The 22,467-nt window shown below is 36.5% G+C and overlaps 1 protein-coding gene across 1 annotated transcript in view; it reads right to left on the bottom strand.

The window, feature by feature from the left end:
- Positions 1-22,467, bottom strand: part of NEK11 (NIMA related kinase 11) — a 91,993-nt gene that overhangs the window by 34,397 nt on the left and 35,129 nt on the right. The window contains exons 5-12 of the mRNA XM_088150895.1: positions 21,730-21,794; positions 20,082-20,208; positions 17,744-17,893; positions 17,567-17,645; positions 14,216-14,301; positions 9,159-9,278; positions 7,118-7,211; positions 6,244-6,382 (exon numbers count right to left, since the gene is read on the bottom strand). Of these exons, the coding sequence (XP_088007021.1) occupies positions 6,244-6,382; positions 7,118-7,211; positions 9,159-9,278; positions 14,216-14,301; positions 17,567-17,645; positions 17,744-17,893; positions 20,082-20,208; positions 21,730-21,794 (860 nt within the window). The remainder of the gene's footprint in view (positions 1-6,243; positions 6,383-7,117; positions 7,212-9,158; positions 9,279-14,215; positions 14,302-17,566; positions 17,646-17,743; positions 17,894-20,081; positions 20,209-21,729; positions 21,795-22,467) is intronic.

Raw genomic sequence — 22,467 nt, 5'->3', positions numbered from 1 at the left:
CTATAGTAACATTTGGTGGATTTTTTTTTTAAGTGCTCAATGAATCTGCAAGCGAGTGAAGACAACCATGTGAAATCTGCTGCCCCCTCTTAACCTTTCTCAAGGGCAGATTGAGGGTGTATGGAGCAGCCTTGTTCCATGTTTGTCCTCAAAAGGGGGAAACGAGTTGCTGGGTTTTGCTCTTTCCTCTTTCAAATTCATTGAACATTTCCACAGAATGCCTAAATAGCATTTCAACCACCCTAAAGCTATAGAATTTAATTTCTTACTACAGTAATAATAGGAACAACTGCTATCTGGGATAGGATTTATCCTATACTCTCTTAGGACAGGAGCCAAATATCCTTGCTCATCAGGGGAAAAAAGGTTACATGTCTACTAGTGGAGCACTCTCAATACCACGGGTACAAATTGCATGTGATGAGTAAAAAGCAAAATGAAGGTGAAACCTTAAACTTACTAAAGGCCTTTTCCCCCACCTCATAATACCAATGTTGATGTATTCTAATCTAATTGAAGGCTTGAATAGCCACAGAGAATTCCCCCTTCACTCCTTGACTCTATTCTCACAAAAGAGAATAGAATTAAAAATGTCTCTGTGACTGGTCGTGATCACACTAAAACAGTATAAAAACCCAATCAAAGAATATAAATCTCATGTATCAAGATGTGTAGCAGGAAATTACATCCTTCCTCACGCTTCAGAGTAAAATGGGAATTTGATGCAAGTTGTTCTTTTACTATCTGTTGCCAAACTTCTTTTGAATTGTCTCCCTCCCTAAAATAAATACATTTTAAAAAAAGAGATGGGTTTTCCAGGCACTTATACAACCACAGACACAACGTGTCTCCTACCCGGCACTCTGCAATGTAAGGGAATTGTATCTGGGCCACTCCCTAAGTATGGCTCCCATTGCCACTCATCTGTTGTTGCAGGTAAGATGTAAACTAAAGGCACTTGTACTTGTTTAATCAAGTTATCTGTGAATGAATGAATCAAGACACTTTCTTTGAACGACTGTAAAAGCTCATTTTGCTCTCTCTTTAGGCTAGCTTCTGAACTCTGTGTTGAGCCCAGATGTTGATTTTGTGGACAATGTATGCTCAAAGCTACTGAAGTGAATAGAAATGACAGCATGTCAAGGTTTGCTGGCAGCCACAAAGCACTCTTCCTTAGCAATAGATAGCTTAATAGTTGGATTCTGCAGTCATGGATTGCCTTGGTTGCAGTCTCAGGGGACTTAGATTGTTCATTCTCTGAAAAGAATAAATCTCCATAACTCATCTGGCTGATATAGTAAGAAATGATCCACAGCTAATATAAACATAGTCTCATTACATTTTCTATTAGCATATATTCATCTCCACTTAATAAATTATTTCTTTGGCTTTAGGCAGTCTTGGGTAGTATGTGTATCATTTTGCATATTTGCTGATTTGTTCCTGTCAGTTTAGCTTTTGACATTTTGACCCTAACTTCTTACATTTCCTCTCGGGGAAAAAAAGAGAGACATATTAAAGAGAGATGGAGTGCAAATATGCTTTGAGGGAAAATCTGGACTGGGGGCTGGGGTGGGGAACCAAATCCAATAATAATACATTCTTGGGTTTGAGCAAGATCTAGGGCTGTGTGATCAAACTGACATCTTTTATTTCGTTAGAAAACAATATGTTTATGGTACAGGAAAAATACCTATCTATTACAACACACCTACTGTAAGCTAAAGTATAGGGCTATGCAAAAGTTTTGAAAGTACAGTGGTACCTCGGTTCACGAACTTAATTCGTTCCGTGACTCTGGTCACGAACCGAATTGGTCGCGAACCGAATCACATTTTCCCATAAGGTTCAATGTAAATATGGTTAAGCCGTTCTGAACCATATGTATTTTTTTTTAAACCACAAAAATATGAAACAAAGTACAGTACAGTACAGTATGAAGAGGGAGAACACTAACCTTGCTTGAGGCGACTTCTGGCGTGGAGGACAGGAAGGCGGGTGGAGAGGCAGTTATTGTTTGGAGGGAGAGTCCCCCTTGCCTACAGGAAGCCACGACCATGTGTCACAGCAGGGAAAATGGCCACGGGTTGTGTTCGTCACCCGATGCGGCGTTCGCGAACAGAAGCAAAATTTTGCGAACGGTGCTGTTCGTGAACCGAATTGTTCATGAACAGAAGCGTTCGTGAACCGAGGTACCACTGTAGTATTTCAGAATGCATGGGAACAGATATAAAGCATCTCTGTTCAAACTGTTAAAGCAGCTGCATCTTTTTCTAGGCTTCTGCAGCAGCTACAGAAATTGTAATTTTCCAAAGCATTTCTTTCCAAGGATTTGAACAATTAGCCCTAACCCTAATAAAATGTTCTCTCACTTCAAGAAACTGGAGACAAACCACAGAAGATATTTCTCTCCTGTATTATTACTTCTTGCCCAGTTATGTGGGAAAACAGAAAGTGAGATCAGATAGAATTTAGATATGACTCAAGGTTCATGTTCTTCTTTACTTGCAAATTTTTTTGCTTGTGTCTTAAGTGTTCATTGATTTTGATCCCTAAACTCCAGTCAGCATGAATATTTAGTTATGTGGTCTACTGGAAACAATGTGGTATAGTATGGCCAAAAGCATCTACATATCAATTATCACTTTGATGTACATACCAATCAGGCGTAACGCAGATCTGGTTTAGTAAAAACCTCATGGAAGTCTGGTTTTGCACATCAACCTCCTTTTTTGGGGGACCATGAGTCTTCCTTAACTAAAACTATTTCCTGCTGCCTTGGTAAACCAGGAAGTCAGGGTGCTTGGCAATAGGTCACTGTGCTTCCTTCTCCACTGCAAATAGTCTTGCACCTTTAGCTTTCTGAAAAATTTCCAGAAACTGCTTAACAGCTAATACAATCTACCTTCTCTGCTCTAATTATCTCATCTCTACTTTTCATTTCTTCAACAAAATAAGTTATCTATAGTTTCACTTTAAATCATCTTATTTGACTGATCCATGGTTTTCAAAGAAAAAGTTAATATCAGAATTTTAATTTGAAAATCAATAATAACCACAGAAAATTATTTGCCTGATATCTATCCAGTTCAGTATAGAATATAGGACCCTAGATGTATAAGGATAATGTTGCCATCAAATAAAGGTCCCCAAATTCCTAAGGAGAGTGATCAACTAAGCAGCATACTGGCTAGGAATTCTACCAGTTATGGTCTCACCACATCTAGAGGAACCATTTTTGTTTTTACTGATTTTCTTATTATAGGCTTCTAATTGGACCAATAATCCAAGTGAGTATATTTACATGTACAGGTGTGTATGTGTGTGATATAGATACATTTATATAGACACAGAAATAAATAAATGGAGAATGAAATGGAGAATATACCACTTATTCTTAATGTGCAGTTTTTCCTTACCATAAAACATATGTTATTTTCTTTAACATTTGAGCTGTATAAATGCATTTCTGCAAATAAAGGAAAACTTGTATGCCCAATTCAGCTCAGTGGATGTAGGCAGTTAACATAAAATAAAAACCCAAGCCAATCTAAAACACAACACATCACATCACGCAACACCTGTTTATTTAGTTCAACATACCCTCTATGTCATCCCCAGATCTCAGGGCAGGAAATAAAATGATGCCATGATTTTTTTAAAAAAATAAAACATAAAATATGGATCATAAAATAACCAGTAAAATCTAGTAAATCCAAAGTCCATTTGTCATATCTCTTCCTACAGCTCAGACCACTCTCCAAATCTCCTCTCTTGAGTTGTCATTGATTTGGGTTAAAATAGATGAGCAATGGGCTATCAGGAATGAAATGGCATTGGGTAACCTCCCCTATAAGAATTGATTTTATTAGGAATATTCCACTATCAATTCTATTGATATCAGTTGCCATATATTTTTTTTTCCATTCTTGATTTGTGTTATGTTTCTGAAAAAAAATATCCTATTCCTTAATCCCTTATTCTCCTCTTCTCTCTTCCTGCTTCTGCTGAATAAAGCAGCATATGAATGCAAATAAAAAGGTGCAAAGCTTCAATCACCCCATCATGCCTGCCAGTTTGAAGCCAGTGACTGTCGCTACAGATAGCCCTGATCCTTGCACATTCTGAAGCACATTTTCCCCTTCAAATCCAAAGTGCTGCTCAGCCCTATTTGGTAGCATTTTTTTGAGGAACTAGGTACTACACCCATGGCTCTGGGAGGGGTACAAGTAATTTGATTGTTGATTGATTTTTTGCCATCAAGTTGGTGTTGAGCACATAGAGTTTCTTCAGGATGAGCTGTCCCCAACCTGATCCTTCAGGTCTTCCAACAGTATACCCATAGCCACTTAATTGAATCCATCTACCTTGCTGCTACCTTTTATCTTTTCTTCAATGTTTTTCAACATTACATTTATAAAGGGAGCTGGGTCTTCACATAATGTATCCAAAATATGATAGCTTAAGTCTGGGCATTTATGTGCCTCAAGTGAGAATTCTGGATTGATTTATTCTATAATCTATGAAATATACAAGGTACCTACCTTCTTCATAGGAACCTGAGGTGAGAGTGGCAGGGAAGCCAAGCAAAGCACATTGTCAGTCTTAATCTCTGTCAGTAGCATAGACTGGCGGGAATCAGCATAAGATGGCCAAACTCCCTAATCTATATAGCATTAGAGTAAAATGCTATATACCAAAAATAGTGCATCTGATCCTACTAAATAGCCATTTTCCCCTAATAAATTAAACTCTCATAACAAAACATTTTTCTACATAAACTAAGCAGTAGGAACTCTTTTAATATCCTTAGTATTATTCCAGACAATGTTTTACTGATCCACAACTATGGAAATTTAGTCCAAATGCTTCCTACCTGGACAATGCTCATTGTACCATCCAAAGAAATAGAATATGGTTATCATAGCATACTGTTGATTTAACAGTTTTCTGAAGAAGAGTTTTTCCCATTCACTTGCTCTCTTGCCTGCCTATTCCATGCTGTTTTGGGAACAGTTGCTTAATATCTTAGGATACACAGGCTTTTTCAAGAAATGAAGGCTAATGCTTCTCAGATGGATTAGTAATACAGCTTCAGAATAAAAGGTTTTATTTCATTTGTCATTATCCTCCAGACTGTATAAAAGCATTAAAAAGCATTTACAAAGCATTACAAAGCTATTAAATACATCTACTGTAATATTAAAATCACAGTTAATCACTTAGAATAACATGAAGCAAACAATAAATTCATACACACACACACACACACACACACACACACACAGTATATTTTCCTCCTTGCAGGAAAGTGTTTGAAAGCTGCACAAAATGATCACATAAAATATATGTAAGTTGAAATGAGTGCTAAACCCAAGCTATATTTTCATAAAGAGATCATTTTAATGTAATAAGGATAGACTAGCATAAAAGTGGATACCTTGCAGCCCGAAGCTGCTGCAGTTCACAATTCCTTTGTGGTTTCTAGAGCCTTTCTGATCATGTTGCTTAAATTTTTGGATCCCAAACATTTTGATGCAGGAAACATGCCTAAGAGTATATCTTAAGCCCTAAACCATTTAAAAACAAAGTAGCCCCTGAAGTCTTATGCTTGAAAATCAAGATAATCTCAGCCCTCTCTGTATACATGATGCAGCCCTACCCATTTTGCATCATTGCCCAACCTCCTGCAACCCTCAGAGGACCCCAAAAGTTAAATGTGGTCCCCAATTAGCAAAAGATTGTCCATTTCTATCGCAGCAGATAGAAGGTTTTAGTATATCACACAATGTCAGTTAAATGTATCACCAGCAAAATGTCTTAGACTTAGCCTAGTTTTTAACAAAGTTTCTAACAGCCTTTAGAATTTTCTTTCCACTGTTTGGTTTATGCCAAAGGAGTTGCAGTTCCAGCACTGAAGCAATAAATGCAGCATGCATGGATTAACTTTCATAGGTTGAATCCTTTCTGAACAGTTCTGAACTGGAAACCCATGGGTATCTTATTGATCTTTGATGGATTGATTGCTTCAGACCGCCAGCATTATGAAAAATATACTCAGTACAACACATAACGTGAATTATTTCACCCAGAAAATGCATATGGGCTCTGGTCACTTTAAAACACTTTCAATTTCTTAAATACTTAAAGTTTGACTTTTTTTTCTCATGGAAATTAGTTGCATCTCATAATGTTTTAATGAGACAGGGAAGTAAGACAATACATAATTTTATAAACTCTTACCATGCTCTGCTGGATCAGACTTATACAGCCTGCTTACTGTATCATTGTCCCTTTGGTCACTGCATCCTATGGCGAAATAGTCCCATGTAGTGACAGGCTGAGATTTAATGAGGTGTTCTGAACTGTGCTGATCAGATTCCTTATTTGAAGCAATTAAAAAAAAAAAAGACAAACAGCTGGATCATAATTTGGCTGTAACTTAACTAATATTCTGACAAACCAATGAAATCTTCTATGAAGATCTTTTTTGCAAAATTCTTATGAGTTTTTAAAACACACATTAAACTAATGCTTGCCATCATGCACTGTAGGAACCCAAAAACTAGCAAAACCACCTATGTCATATCAAATCGTTATTGGAATTGGATCAATATAATATTTTCTTAGGGATGCCTTAGGAGAAAATGAGCATTTCTGTAGGGGGAAGCACACTGTTTTGGGGAAACTAAAGTAGCATAATTAACAGATGAATAATGTTAGCCACATGTAGTAGGTTCACTTGTGTAGCAAAGAAATTATTGATAAAGTGAACCTAAAATAATTTAGAATGAATATCAACTTTGTTATATTCATTATTTTGAGGGATTATATGCATAAGCATAATTTATTTTCAACTACAGCTTCACTTTAATTTGTTCTAACTGCTTTCAAAAAGGAGTTAAAAGTAATAGTGCTTTTGTACACTTAGGACTAAAGAGTGCTATAATTTATAACCTTTTAAACATTTTTTTTAAAATCCTACTTGTGCATAAGATTAATTACTACTTTCTCTACTATATTACTATCCCACTATGTATAATTCTAAGAGAGATGAAATACTATAGAAATTCACTATAAATTTTAGAAAAGTGAAAAGGGTAAAATCTTTCCTTACATGAAGCACATCTATATTCACTTGGTGAAAATTACGGGATCTAAGTTCTTGCATTCTTTTGAGATTTTCTTGATACTTTTCTTCAGCCAACTGTCTGAAAAGACAGTACTGGTATCAACATTACAAACAGTTACTGTAGCATTTCAAATGACTTTTAAAAAACATTTCTTGTACACGAATAGAATGAAAATTGGTATGAGAAAGAAATAGAAATACATCGTACTGCTAATCTTGAATTTTCAAATCTAGCACAATAACTTTGCCATTTCAAGGAAATATAAAAGCTCTATTATTAAATTGTTATCATGGTCTTAGCATGTCAGAGCTAAATTAAGACACTTTCTTTCTTAAGTATGACAAACCAGATAAGCTATGCATAAATAAAATAATACAAAGCTGAATGCTTAAGCCCGTAAAACCTCCCCCTTTTTTTGCTTATATAGTCCTTCAAAAGCTGATCCTAAGGGTTGGAAAAACTTGCTGAATGCAAAAGACTATGCTGCAAGAAGCTGCTAAAGAAGGAGATAGTTGCTTGAACTTGAGCAAACATATTTCTGTAAGAAACATTTGGAGGGCACAGGTAAGAAAACACCCTTCCATTGGCATCCTTCAGAAATCTACAGTATTCACTGAGTGTGAGTTTAAAAAGGAGAGGAGAGGAGAGGAGAGGAGAGGAGAGGAGAGGAGAGGAGAGGAGAGGAGAGGAGAGGAGAGGAGAGGAGAGGAGAGGAGAGGAGAGGAGAGGAGGAGAGGAGAGGAGAGGAGAGAGAGGAGAGGAAGGAAGGAAATCTGATGCTATTTAGTAAGAAGGAAAACTAGGCTGGAGGCAAGCAAGATCTGGATGGAATTGGGTGGAGAAAAAGAGACAAGAAAAGGAGGAGGAAAACAGTAAGTTCTAGATGGGGAATAAAGAAGCTCTAACATCATAAAAATATGAAGTCTGAAGGGCCCAGGGCCACCCTATCTTAATAGCATCACTGAATGTGTCCTTAACATCCAACCTAAAGTAAGTACAGGTAGGTCTTGATTAGTGCAGTTAACGAATCCCATGAAATGGTCGCATTATTCATATTCACACTATTGGAAATGATATTTCTATGGAAAATATGGTAATTGTTCCAGCTCAACAGGAATAGGCAATGTAAAATTTTAAACATAATTTTATATGTATGTCAATGAAATATTACAGAAAAGGATAAAACGAATATACTTTTAATTTAAATTTATGGTTAACAGAGTCACAGAGTAGTTATAGAAAGCAAAATAAAAACAAAACAATTCTGCTGTAGATTCAGGCATTCCAGTATCTCATCCTATTTTAGCATTGCTATGACTATGTTCATATTGTTCAATTACATCAAATTTTTGCTCTGTTGTAATAATGAGTCTCTTCTTTTTTAAACTTGTCTAAAACCCCAACTGCAACTGTGCATGCACTAGCCTCAACTGCACATGCCCTGGCCTCACATTAACTGAATTTGGGTCACATTAAATGCGACCTGGTATCAATTTCAAATTGGCCCTAAATTGAATATTGCATTATTCAAACTCACACTAATCGTGACCTACCTGTAATTCTAATGAAGGCGGCTTTAATCCTAAATGGACAGAAATTATATACATGTTACTTTTTACAAATTGTTATTTTTGCCCTATGGTATATGTACCCTTTTTAGGGTTTTGAGATATCTATACTACCAAATCAGAAAACTTTGGTACTGACCAGCACAGAACAAAGGCATGATATAGCCATAGCTGTCCAAACCAGTGGTAACAATGGTGAATTAAAGTGTTCTGAAAATAGCAAATAGTCATTCCACTAATTACATCAGTATCAGAGGGACACAAAGGACTAGAACAATAAATGACATTTGTTACTTCTCCATTCTGTTCCTTTTCCAGAACTAGAAAGTAAAGCAGGTACTGTATATGATTTAGGAGAGGGAAGTATAATGGCTGAGTAGAACAAATCATCACTTTCTGATGACAAGTGCTTTTGTAGAATTGTAGATATTGATGACTAACACAAGAGTTTGCTTACTTCAGCTTCTGCGCTGTTTGATCAGCTAAATTTAATTTCCGCAATCGCATCCGTTCACGTGGTGTCATTTTCTGCACTTCAGATATGGCCCTCAGAGTTTGGAGGTGTACCTTTTTCTGTCTAAAGATGAGAAGAAATAGTAAAATTGAAATAAATGTTGGAGGAAAGAGGACAGTTAGTGATGATAAGCTGGAAAGAGAATTCAATGATCTGAGAAGCTTATGTTATATGTTAAAGGAAATTCACAAAAAGATCCCCCCTCCCGAAGATTCTTCAGACTATACAGCAAACAACTTTGAAACAGAAAGTTTTAAAAGTTGTTCCATATAATACAAACTGTTATATGGAATGGGAGTTTCCAACTGAAAAAGCCAGCAATTCCCTAACAAAAGCCCAACCTCTCTGCCCTATCAACAAAAAAGTAAAGACATGTATCATATTGTAATATTGTATCGTATCGTATCATATCATATCATAAGCCTCACTCCAGTATAAGTGTGTATGTGAGATTGCAACCTCCATGATCTCAACAAGGTTTTGGGATCCCACTATAATTTATTAATTCAGTCATTTTATCACTCTGGATATTATATATTTTGCTGGATTTAAGTACATACTGGTAAGATTCACACAGGACACTAACCCATTGTCACAATTTATTGAATAAACCACAAATAGATTTTTATCCCACCATTTCTCTCTCTCTCTCTCTCTCTCAACTCAAGGCAGCGAACATACCTCATACTCCTGCTTCCTATTTTGCCCACAACAACAACCCTATGAGGTGGACTGAGCTGAGAGAGAGTGACTTGCCCAAAGTCACCCAGCCATCATTCACTTTAACCACAATACCAAACTGGCTCTCTCCAGCCATTGTTATGGGTGAGAGCCAAATTAAATGACTTGACATCAAAGGAGCAAGTTAGTAATGGCTTGAATTAGTCTCACTAATTTTAGTGAGAACCAACAAACTTAAAATGAATCCAACTTATTGTCACAAAAGTTCAAAACTTTTTTAAAAATTAAAATGCTGAACTGTGCCATTTTATATCTGAAGTTTTATCTACCTTTACTTATACATACTTGCTTATAATACTGTGTAAATTGTCAACAGAATAGTGGGAACTGTCAACAACTGGAAAGATGCAATTAAGATGCATGGAACATTAACAAAAGGAAGACTCTAATTGTATTAATTTTTAATACCTTACTTCATTTATAATTAAATTATGTAAATCTAGACCTTTGAACTCATTTCATTTGACATGAATGATATTAATTATTTTTTTTAAAGAACAAAGGGATACCCTTGATGCTTTAATAATAACATTAGAAATGAAAAGCCATACTGATGACATTATCTCTTTTGACCTCATTATCCAGTGTACCACAAAGATTCTAGCTTTGCAGGTTAAACAGAAGAGTATTGACTATGAAATACACACTGGGCTATTTTATTAATTGCTTTGAGCTATATAGTAAAGATGTTAGGAAATGTTAAGAATTAAGATTTGAGGTGCCAGATGCCATTTTAATTTATAATTTTTATGTTGAAAAGCCATCCTTTTGGAAAAAGTCCTATTATTATAAAGCCTTCTGACAGCTTTCTGTCTGAGAATATTGCAGCTCCACTGAATCTCTCCAAACATAAACCAAGCTTTCTAAGCATCCCCAACATATAGTATCTTCACATCAGAAATAAAAATCACTAATATATTCCTTAATATATGTTCATTGTTTGTTTGCACTAACAACAGCACCTATAACAACTGGCTTTATGGCTTGGCATCAGATTCTCTGACCATAATTGGCATGATCATTTCGATCTTGTTGGAAAAAGCTCCGGGTAGTTCCCCACTTGGGGAGGTGAAAGGAGCCACGGCTCAGACAGAGGAGCTGCTTTTCTGCAGCAGCACCAGCACTTGGCATGGCCTCCTTGTAGAAATGGCCTCCCAATGACAATTAGTCTAGCTTTCTAACTGCCTTCCAGAATGAGCTGAAGACAGAGGTCTTCCGGAGGGCAACTGGGATGTGAGGCTATCTTGGGAGAGGTTTTATAAACTGCTGGTTGCTGGCTTATTTACGCCACATTTGGGAGTTTATATTTTATAAATTTATCATTTTAAACTAACAGTAGATGTTTTAATTATTACTGTATATCTTGTGAACTACAGAGAGTCCTTTAAGATTGTGGCAGGATATAAATATAAATATAAATATAAATATAAATATAAATATAAATATAAATATAAATATAAATATAAATATAAATATAAATATAAATATAAATATAAATATAAATATAAATATAAATCAATGTGGAGAGCAAAATGAAGATGAACTGGGATTACCTATAGCTTCTTGCACTGAATGCTTGTAGGAGCATCAATAAATACAATCAGCAAGATTGCTGAGGCTGAAGGACTACTAGACTGCAGGATATTAAAGAATGAGGAACAGCTACATAGAACATCCTCCAACCAGCCATCCTTAAATACTGTCAGCATGGCCTCCTGCTGAAAATCTCCACCCAGCAACACCTAACACAATCATGATAAATACAAAATGGTAGGACCAGATCAGGAGCAAACTATCAAAGTATTGTCAGGTAGGTGTAGTGGGCTACTGTGGGTGGTTGTTCTTTCAGTAAGTAATAAGAACAAGAATTAAGCTTCCTTTGTCTAGCATATGGGTAGGGACTGCTGTGAGCTATCCCAAGGTGACAACTTGGGATTGCTAGTCAGAGATGCATTTATCCATCTCTCAAGTGAGAATTGGTGGAACAAGGAAGAAGGCTGGTGTGAGAGTGCAGCCATAGCTCTTGATAGCCCCCCAGCCTACATCTGTGTTGGGTATAGTTACAAACTGGACTGAAATTAGAGAGGTGGTGATCATGTGTTTAAGACATCTGTTTAGAGTTTCTGTTGTTTAATAAGATGGTTTAATAAAAGGTTTTATTCCGTTTTCTTTCATCTGTGTTTGCTTTTGTCATTCTGTGGGGTAAAGGAGATATGGTAGAAAAGGAAAGGCAGATCTGTCTGGGGAGATCAGACTCATTCAGTTATAATAGATCCTACCTCCCCTCTTCTACTTACTGAAGTACTCTGGGGATTTGGGTTGATGACTTAATGCCATTCCTGTTGAATTGCAAGTTGTTCTCTGATTATGAAAACAAAACATGATCTTCCAATAGATAAGAGGTTAGCTGATATATACTAGACAAGCCTAGCAGGATGTGACAGGAAAGACCAGTCTGGACTCACCAACTGTCATCTGTTATTCAATATAGCAATGCTACAAACTTGTTGCAACAACCCATGAAGTTTTCATCTACATTTTCTGATTCCCTATCCTGGACTTTGCTAGTTAAAGATACACACTTTGTTCTGGATGATCAGGGGACAAGGAAGATCCTGTTAGTGAATCGGCCATCCTGATGCATAGTGGAGTCCCTGACTGAACTGACATGGATAGACTTGGTGGTCCTGAAGACTTTTGGTATTTGGGGATTATAACATTCATTCTGAGACTACCTTGAGAGGGGCAACTAAAAATCCAAAACAGATGCACTTACAGTATGAACTGATATTTCCAGCAAGGATGCAGTTGACACACTATTTTAACTGGGCAGAGGTGGCTCCTGGCCATCCTGAAATCTAGGCACCCAACAATGATATGCAATACTTAGAACCAGAGTGGTCAAGGATGCTTCAGGTGCAGCATCAGCACTCTCTTTCTATCTGTTGATTGTTCCTTAAAGAAGCCATGACTTTACCTTGGCTCCTATAGTGGCCATATGGCTCAGGAAAATACTTGTTTAAGGATGTCTTAAAGAAGTAGCAACATGTGGTTGCTTCCTGTTGCCACATCCTCAGTGCTTATGCATCCAGCAAAAAGTTGAACTAGATAGGCTAAGGGATCCCCGCCTAGTTCTGTGATGCTATAATTCCTTCATGCAAACTTCCTTTTCAAAATAGGAAAGAAATAAGTTAAAGCTCTAGAGCAATTTTTGTAGCAGCCAAATCTCTCTGATAATGCTATTGGGCTTAAGAATTTAGAACTGCTAAAAGAGTTTCTAGATTCTGATCAGATAGAATGTTGATGCATTTAAAACATCAGGATTGGAAAGAGAGAGGGATTCTGTACAGCAGTCTTTCTCAAACTTGGCAACTTTAAGACTGTGGACTTCAGCTCCCAGAATTAACCAGCCAGCCATTCCTCTGGGAATTCAGAGAGTTGAAGACCACACATCTTAAAGTTGCCAAATTTGATTGACTGATTGATAGATATGATTTAGCAGCAAACCATAGAAAATAAGGGTTAGGATTACGGTTAGGGTTAGAGAAAAAAGCAAGCAAAAGACTAGAATAGAAATGTACTATAAAAGTCAGCTGACTTGCTAAAGCCACACTTCTGCTTGTTTGCTACTCATTAGTAAACCAAATAATACTTGGACTCTGCATTTCTGTCAAGTAAAATAAAAAGATTGAGATTTCTGTACTACCTATTGCTTTGTTTCCTTACCAATGTCCAACTATCTTGAAAAATAAAATGTAGCTACATTAGTATTGAAGACAATTAACATTGCTTCCAGCAGGCAAGGAAACTGCAAAAGAAATAATTGCCACAGCAGAATAAAGCAGTAATTGATGATTAATGGAACGGAACTGCATTAAACTGTAAACTAGGGTTAGAAGAAAACAGAATGCCAGATCCAATTAAAACCCAAAGAGATAAGAATTTAATTACCCTCTTTGTTCAATATTACACCATTGTGTTTTGGTATTATTCAAATTAGTTTAAGACATGAATAATGTAAACAGAATGTGCTGTTTATATTGGCATAGAAAAATGTCACAATTACCTTTGTTATCGGAAATTAATTGATGGTATTATTAATGCCTACAATCCTCTGTAAAGAGTTTTCTTGGGGAGGGAGGCAAAAGATACGTACAAATTATGACCTATACATGGGAATGAATTTCTTTTTTATTTCGTTTTGGTAGTTAGTCCATTTTGGTTTAGCTTTTATAAAACTCTAATAATCCCATACTCACACAGCACTCATTATATGAACAGCTTCTTCCTGGGAATTAAATATCCAGTCCTTTGTGATCACGTTTGTGTGTTTATATTTCATAATCTGTGAGAAAACAGGAATTGTTACAATTTACATTTTTTTTTACACAGAAATGTTTCGTGATTTCTGGGTCTTTTACAAAGCGAATTCATGTTATGCTACACAGAAGTTGCATTCAGCCTAGCAGATTCTGCACTTAGCAGAGGGAAGAAGTAGGTAATCTCCAAAGAACATCCCTGCTGAATTAGACTAAAGTTCTCTTTCCTTAATGGCCTTTAGTAGCTCAATGGCCTTTTCTCTGATCGACTGTATATATTGGCACATGGTACTGAGTGGCATGCTGCCCCTGACACTGGAGATTTTATGTGAAACGTTATAATTCTGCAGGATTCAGTGCTTTCTTCTCTCTCTCTCTCTCCCCCCCCCCATCTACATGGAGCCGCTGGGTGAGATCATCCGTTGTCATGGAGTGAGGTATCATCAATGTGCTGATCATACCCAGGTTTACATCTCCACCCATGGCAAATTAAGCAATGCTGTTGATGTCCTGTCTCAGTGTCTGAAGGCTGGGGGTGGGGGCTTGAATGGGAAATAACAGGCTTCAGCTCTGCTCTGGCAAGACTGAGCGGCTTTGAGTTTGGAGGCATTCTGGTTCCAGGGATGTACCATCTCTTATTCTGGATGGGGTGGCACGGCTCCAAACAGATACAGTGCACAGTCTGGGGGGTCCTCCTGGACTCAGGATTCCTGTTTGAAGAGCAGGTGGCAGCCATGGCCAGGAGGGCCTTGGCAGAGGTGCATGTTACACGCCAGTTGCACCCTTTCCTGGACTGGGAGGCTCTCTCTCTCTGTGTCATTCACGCCGTGGTTACCTCCCAAATGGATTACCCTAATATGATCTATGTGGGGCTGCCCTTGAAGAGCACTGGGAAGCTGCAGCTGGTGTGAAATGCAGCAGTGCAGGCAGTTATGTGCACTCCTCTTGCAGTGCACATTACACCTCTGCTCTGTGAGCTACATTGGCTACCAGTGTCCTTCTAGATGCAATTCAACATGCTGATAATGATCTATGAAGCCCTACGTAGCATGGGATTGGGATGTCCTTGTGAGCCACCCTTACACTTACACTTGTCAGATGGGCGGCTATACAAATTAATGAATTAATTAAAACCATTATACAACCATTGATGGCCTTATTCAAAATGAATCTGCTATATCTCATTTAAACTGGCTGGGGAATTCTGAGAGTTAAAGTCCACCCATCCTAAAGTTGCTGAGGTTGAGGAACCCTGGCTTAACTCATATTCTCCTTCCCTGGACAACTGTTCCTGATCCAAGGGCTCTTCCCCCACCCCCAAACTGCAAAGGCAGAAGCAACTGTTAGCAAAGCAGAGCAGCTGCTTCACATGGGTGGGTCCAGCTTCTATCCTTGGTTGAGGTGAAGAGGTTTACCTCCGCAAAACACTTTGCTGTGTCAAAGTGAAACATACTTCCACAAGGTGAAGTATCTCATTGAGGCTCATTGAGGCAAACTGTGGGTGTTCTCTACATTCCTAAAAATTAGCCTCTGAACTCAATGTTTGGCATGGCAAAATAAGCATAAGTGTTTCCCACTTATGGAGCAGTAAGGAGAGAAATAAGACTTAAGAGTCAGGTCAGTTCCTCTATCTGTCTCCTTCTCCTATTTAAATGGCTATATATTGGATGCATTAAACACATACATAGAGGAGCTTTGTACTTTAAAATAATCCAAGAACCTGGAATATGTGGAATATAGTCCATTTTATTTTATTTTATTTTATTTTATTTTATTTTATTTTATTTCCTGTTAAAAGCACAAGAGTGTGGATATTTTGCCTTAAAACTCCAGTGCATTTTATTCTGGAAATATGCTAAAGTTCTCTTGAAAACAGGACTTGGAAGAGAGGGTTAACAGTTTAGAGATTTTTTTTCCTAACAGATATCTGACAACCTCGGGATTATGTACATGTCTTGAAAAACTGGTTGGAAAGCAAGCTTTGAGGAGGAAGAAAAATGATGGAGAAGAAAGGAGATGGAGCTATTGAAATCAAGTTATTAATTTTTTCAAGACAACTATAAATTTAAATAAAGAATTTAGAATTAGGACTGAGGATAAGAAAGCATGTATTTATTTTTTGATATCCTGGACAGAAATTAGAAGTTTCAGTCTGAGATACAAATAAAAATAAACACATAGGAGTTGCAGTATCATTATATTGTAAGATTCTCAAAATTCACTGTTGGGGAAAGGACCACTATGTAGATTAAGTTTAGAGAATCCCAAATGAATTTTTAAAATATTACTCTAAATTTAACAGCTACTTTCCTCCACAGATCTCATGTGTATATGTCTTAGGAAAGAAAAATAAATACTAATACATTTTGCTTTAGCCCTTTTTCCTATTTTTTTCACCAGCTATAATTTCTTTCTCTAAAAGGGGCAAAGGCCCTTGATTGCAGTATAATAAGAAATGCCATCATTTCTAGTCAATTGCAATCTGTTCTGCAAATGCCACTTTGTTTTTTTTTTTGTTATAGCATTTCCCGATTATTTTAAAGGATGGTTTTTACATGCATGGTGTATAATTGCCATGTTATTTTGTTTCCCAGGACTTTACTTGCAATAAAGTGGGCCTTTTCAGCACTTATCAGCTTGATACTGATATGAACTTTAATCAAAAGCATAGAAGTACGATCTTGGAGATGTTCCAAATATTTAAATGCCGCACCAGCAATCAAAATCCAAAATATATTTCTCCCTAGAGAGGAAAAAAAAGTCTCCAACTAGTGAGTTGTGTCAGTATTTTAAAATTGCTCTGCCTTTTTTTATTTGGGGGAGGGGATCTCTCCCTCCCGGTCTGTCTGCCTGTCTTCTCTCTCTGTGTAGGAGTGTGTTTGTGAGAGAGAAATCTAACTAGCCTTCAGAAAATTTGAACTAGTAATGGCAGATAACCCCTATTTCACTTGTACCAAATTCTAAGCATATGAAATGAAAAGTTTTAACTTTATTGGAGGTAGAATTTTCAGAATATGAATGCAGACTGTTAAAAATCCAGTTCATCTTATAGCAACATAGCCACTTCGTCTTATAATAATACAGATCCTTCTTCATTGAATATTCGATCAAATATCTTACACATCAATGACTTGGATACAATTCTCACGAATTTCACTGGTATTTCTGAGCAACCTTACTTATGATTGTACTTTTGTGGTTTATAGGTTTCAGTTTTTTATATAATACAGTGACCTTTTTTAAAAAAATAAAAACTGTTTTTAAGCATACCTAATAAGTCATTCCAAATACCTGTAACTGATCATCAATGTATGAAGTTTTTAAAAGCTCTGCAGCTGACGGCCTCAGTGAAGGGTCCTTATTCAGCATACTGAAATATAAACAAAATGAAATGAATCAATATTTGCATTAACAAAAAGTGTTAAGGGGAAAGAAACAAACAAACGAAGACGAAACAAAGGCACCTACCTATGTAGGACAGAATCAAGTTCCCTTGGAAAACTTTCTGGAAGAGAAGGTGTTTTGCTCTCTACAATTTTTAGAACAATGGACAGAAAACTATGACCAGTAAATGCATGATCCAAACAACATATCTCATACAAAATGCATCCAAGTGACCTAGAATGCAAGATAAAAATGATTCAAGGACAAGAAGTAATTCTAAATTCAGTGCCTTGTGAGTACTTACACGTTTCTTATCTTGTAGTCGTGGTGATAAGAAATGATAACTTTCCTACAGTTAAAAATAAAATATACTTTCTCCAAATTATAAAATCACACCCAGCAGAAATTCAGAAAAATGAATAATAAAATAGATTTTATTATTATTTTTTTGTGATCAGAACTGAGTGCATGAGCAAGGTAAAGATACATTCCATAGGTAAAATTGTAAAAAAAATATGGCTTATTCATGAATTAGCAAAGTTTTGGTAGATGCTACTCCACTGCTTCAGTTCCACTGCATCTCTCCTTTGGAATAGCACCCCCCAGAAATATGAATAGCTCCTATATGCCCACCTTCAAGCGGTTTTTTAAAAACCTGACACTTCCCCCAAGCCTTGGGTTAGGATATTTGGGTAGACCCCTTCCAATTGGAGGGCGATGTGGATGGATGGTATGTTGTTCCCTCAGATTGTTGTTATTTTTAATTTGATGTTGTTTCTTTTAAATTTGTGAACCCCCCCGCCCATTGCTTGGAGTTAGGTAGCCTAGAAATGTAATAAACAAATATATTACACTAGCCAGTGCTGACTATTCCAGATAGATCTATTTGTGATTTCTTTAGCATAATAAGTGAACTGGGGTCTCTTGGAATTATCCGCAGCCAAACCAAACACCAAATTTTGCCTTCAGAGAAGAGAAACAAAGCAAGGTGGAACTCCTAGAGTTTACTAGCCTTGCCTTACTAGCAGGAGCAGTCAAGTGCAAATAATCCTGTTTATTGAAAGGATTAATACAATCCTGATTTAGCATGATGTCCGTTCACAGCTACCATGTAACATAGCATCAAGCACAGTTGGGAAGTGTTATGTTAAAGCTAAGACTTCCTTTTCTTCTCCAGGGTCAAACTTGGGAAGAAAAAGCAATCTGCCAGATAGAAGGCAAAACAAGTTGGAGACGGTGTTACTTTTTAGGATAATGCTATAATCCTAAATATTGTCTATAAAGCACTTCTTAAAACTGCTTTTTATATAAAAATAAGGATGAATAATATAGAAGAAAATAATAATACAAACAAAAAGTGGCGCCTATTTAATTGAACTGCAAAAGCAGAAGTAATTCTCACTAAGACCCCAGGGTCACAGTAGAGTTTGCAGGAGGTACTGATCTTGGGCTAAGTACGGGTTAGAACAAAATAACATTGGTTCAAAACCTGGAACTGGTTCTGCTAATTCATTATTTAATTTGATATTGTAAAACCAGCGGTGACTCAAGTGTGACTTCTTTCTTATTGCTAGTTCAATTTTCACTCCAAGACACAGCTGTATGTGCACCATTCCTGAGTGATGAACTATAACTTTCAATAGATTAAGTAGTGCAGGCAAGCCTGTTTGTGTGATAACTCTACAGAAACCAGGTCTTTCCTTTAATGCCTTCTGTCTGTCTTGTCCATATTTTTGAAACCTTTCAGTATTTTATTCCTTCAATGATAGCCTGATACAGCAAGGAACAATGAAGAGTGACACAAAATCTATTTCCATTCAAACGCAAGGAAGCACAGCACAGGAATCTTTACTTCTTTAACACCAGCAAAAGGAAACAGAAAGCTATCTGTGAAAAATAGTAGGGGTTATTTAATGAAATATCACTAGACATGCTGCATTATTCAAGATTATCTCAAGAAACCAGTGTTTTCAGGAGATGGAATAGACTAGGTATCCATATAAAAGCTTCAGTTTTAAAAGAAGCAACAACAAAAATACTCTGCTTTTTTCATAAAATTCACACAATTTATCAGTTTATTAAATAACCTAAATAAAAATCCATTTGCAAACAGAAGAAAAATTGGGCCACGAAAATATACTTCAATAGAATACAATAAAATAAAACCTTTTTTTTCCCCCAAAACAGAAGTATAAAAAAAAGGGATGTCAGACTAACAACCCCTCAGAACATATGAAGCATTATTCTTAGATGGCAGCCTATTTGCTCTAATAACTGTGTGCTGGGGAGGTGGGGAGTTCCATAGAAAATACAAATAAAGCCTAACATATAAAGAAACAGATTGTGACCCAGAAACCGGAACTTATGCGCTTGCATGATCATTGCAGTGAAATAAATTTGAAACAGAACACTGTCTCCTCACCAAATGTCTGATTTTGTGTCATAACCCTGATGTTGCAATGCCTCTGGGCTCATGTAGAAAGGTGTCCCAATAAAAGTAGTTGCTAAATCACAGGATCCCATCAAGAGGCGAGAAACTCCAAAGTCCCCTTAAAAAGAAAAGTTTAATATTTAGTAATCTGGTAGAAAAACAGCCAATGAAGTAAAAAAACTAAAACTAAGCTAAGCTAGCTAACTATGATTGGAAATTCTTTTAATTCAAATGCATAGTTGTAAGAATTATTCATAGGCATGGGGGCTCCCAGTAACACTCTCATAAACTGTGCATTCACAGTCACTAATATTGTGAATAAAACAGTTGTCATATCTGCCTTCCATTCACAGAATAAGTTTTTATCCCCAAAGCAGCATGTTTTTAAAAAGGGCTACCATTTATGCACATTCAGAACTTAATCAGGGTTTTTTTTAAAAAAAAAAAACCAGAGCTATATAAAATAAGAACAAAATTATCTGATTGTCTGATGTAACAAAGGCTTGCTTTGAAAATCACAGCACAATGATCTCTATGCAAAAATAAGTATCACTGAGTTCAATGGGATTTACTGCAGCAGAAATGGGTATAGGACTATAGCCTATACATTATTTTGTAGTGATGAAAAACAGTAAAAATAATGCAATTGTTAAAAGAAAATATGAGGGAAAGACATTTTTTCTCATTTAACGTGTGCTCTCAATTCTATTTAACACTAAGGAAAACAAAAACAATATGTTTTACTGGGCTAAAATATGAGAAATTCATAGAAATTTGCCTTGTATCAGAGTTCAGATATTTGTCCATTTTAGTTCCTTCATATGGCAGTGCTTCTTCAGAGTAACAATGTATTTAAAACTAAAAGCCTTTCCTGCAGTATATAACAATATTTTAAAAAATAAACACACAAATTCTACAACACTTTGATAACTGTATGAAAAGTAACTGTGCAACAATTTTGAAAGCCTCCTTTCCATGTGCTTTGATCACTGACGGATGTCATCATGATTTAGCTAACTAAGGAACTCTTATGGCAATGTTTTTATTGTGCCATATGTACATGGCTTTGAGCAAACCTAGCCATAACTATGGCAGTCTGGGACAGAACAGATAAATGCATATCTTCCCATAATACATAACAGATGGCATGATGCTATGTTTTAGTTTTTTTGTACTGTATCTTGGGATTTTTTTAAAAAAACATCATATTATGAAATATAATATTCATTTCCTACAGGAATGTTGGTAAGGTTCGCTTTTAAAATAAAGAGATGCAGTCTCAGCCTGTTGAATATACTTCAAAGCCAAGATCTGGCCCCAGGCTGATGTTTGACTAAAAGAAAAGTGCGTGGAAGTCTATGAGGAAGTAAACCTGGACAGGGAAAAGTAGTAAGAATTTGTACTTCTCTGCCTAAGCATGGAATTAACATTCAAACAATTGTTGGGCCTCTGTAATGACAGCATCCTTCAATTTCATCTACCTTGCCATCATTTTCTATTGCCCAGTGAGTTATGGGACAGCTTGGAGCCTGTATTCATGGACTTTTTTTTTTCTCCCAATCCCTAGATGTATACCCAATGTATTATTGCTCTCCGTGCCCCTGGAGAAATAAATAGTAAGATTTTTTTTATATCCTACCAATTTTAACCAGATTATTTTTCAAAAAAATATTCTTAGCTTTCAAATCTCGATGAAGTATTCGTCTGAAAATAAAAAAGAAAACATTGTTTCAGTGATGTGAAAAAGAACAATTAGTTATTGTTACAAAGTTTCTTGTTATGTTATAAAACTTAAATATTTCTCCTAAATGTATTAATACTGTTGCTTCTGGATTGCAATCCTAAACACATTACTAGCAACTTTTTATTTATTTATTTAGATTTCAAATTTGTCACCGCCCATCTCACTGCAGAGTGACTCTGGGAGGTTTACAGTAAAAACAGAATAAACATTAATAGATAAATATTAATTAATTAATTAAAATATTCTAAAAAAACAAACTTCCTATGCGGTACTTCCAAGAGGCTGATTTAATTAGGTGTTAATAAACTCGGAGTGTCGTCAAGACGCCAGCCATCCCCAGGGTTGATTGTATCTTTCCTTGCCCCACGCAAGTTGGCAGAGCCAAGTCTTCAATTCCCTCCAAAAAATTGGGAGGGTAGGGGCCTGCCTCATCTCTGGGGGGAGAGTATTCTGGGGGGAGAGTAGAATTGGATGGACTGCTACAAGTCATCACAATCTAATACGGATTGGTTACAATGGAGCAGCAGTCCTTTATTATCATGGTTATACTGTTTCTACTGAAATTAACAAGCAGCTATATGGACCTAACTTAATAAGGACTGAGGTTTGCTAAAGTGCTATGGAGTAAAGCAG

This window comes from Python bivittatus, unplaced genomic scaffold (assembly GCF_059951505.1).
Source record: "Python bivittatus isolate LINGU-HERP-01145 unplaced genomic scaffold, Pbiv_v1 ctg000610_np1212, whole genome shotgun sequence".
In the NCBI taxonomy this organism is placed as follows: Eukaryota; Metazoa; Chordata; class Lepidosauria; order Squamata; family Pythonidae; genus Python; species Python bivittatus.
This window is presented reverse-complemented; position numbering and strand designations above follow the sequence as displayed.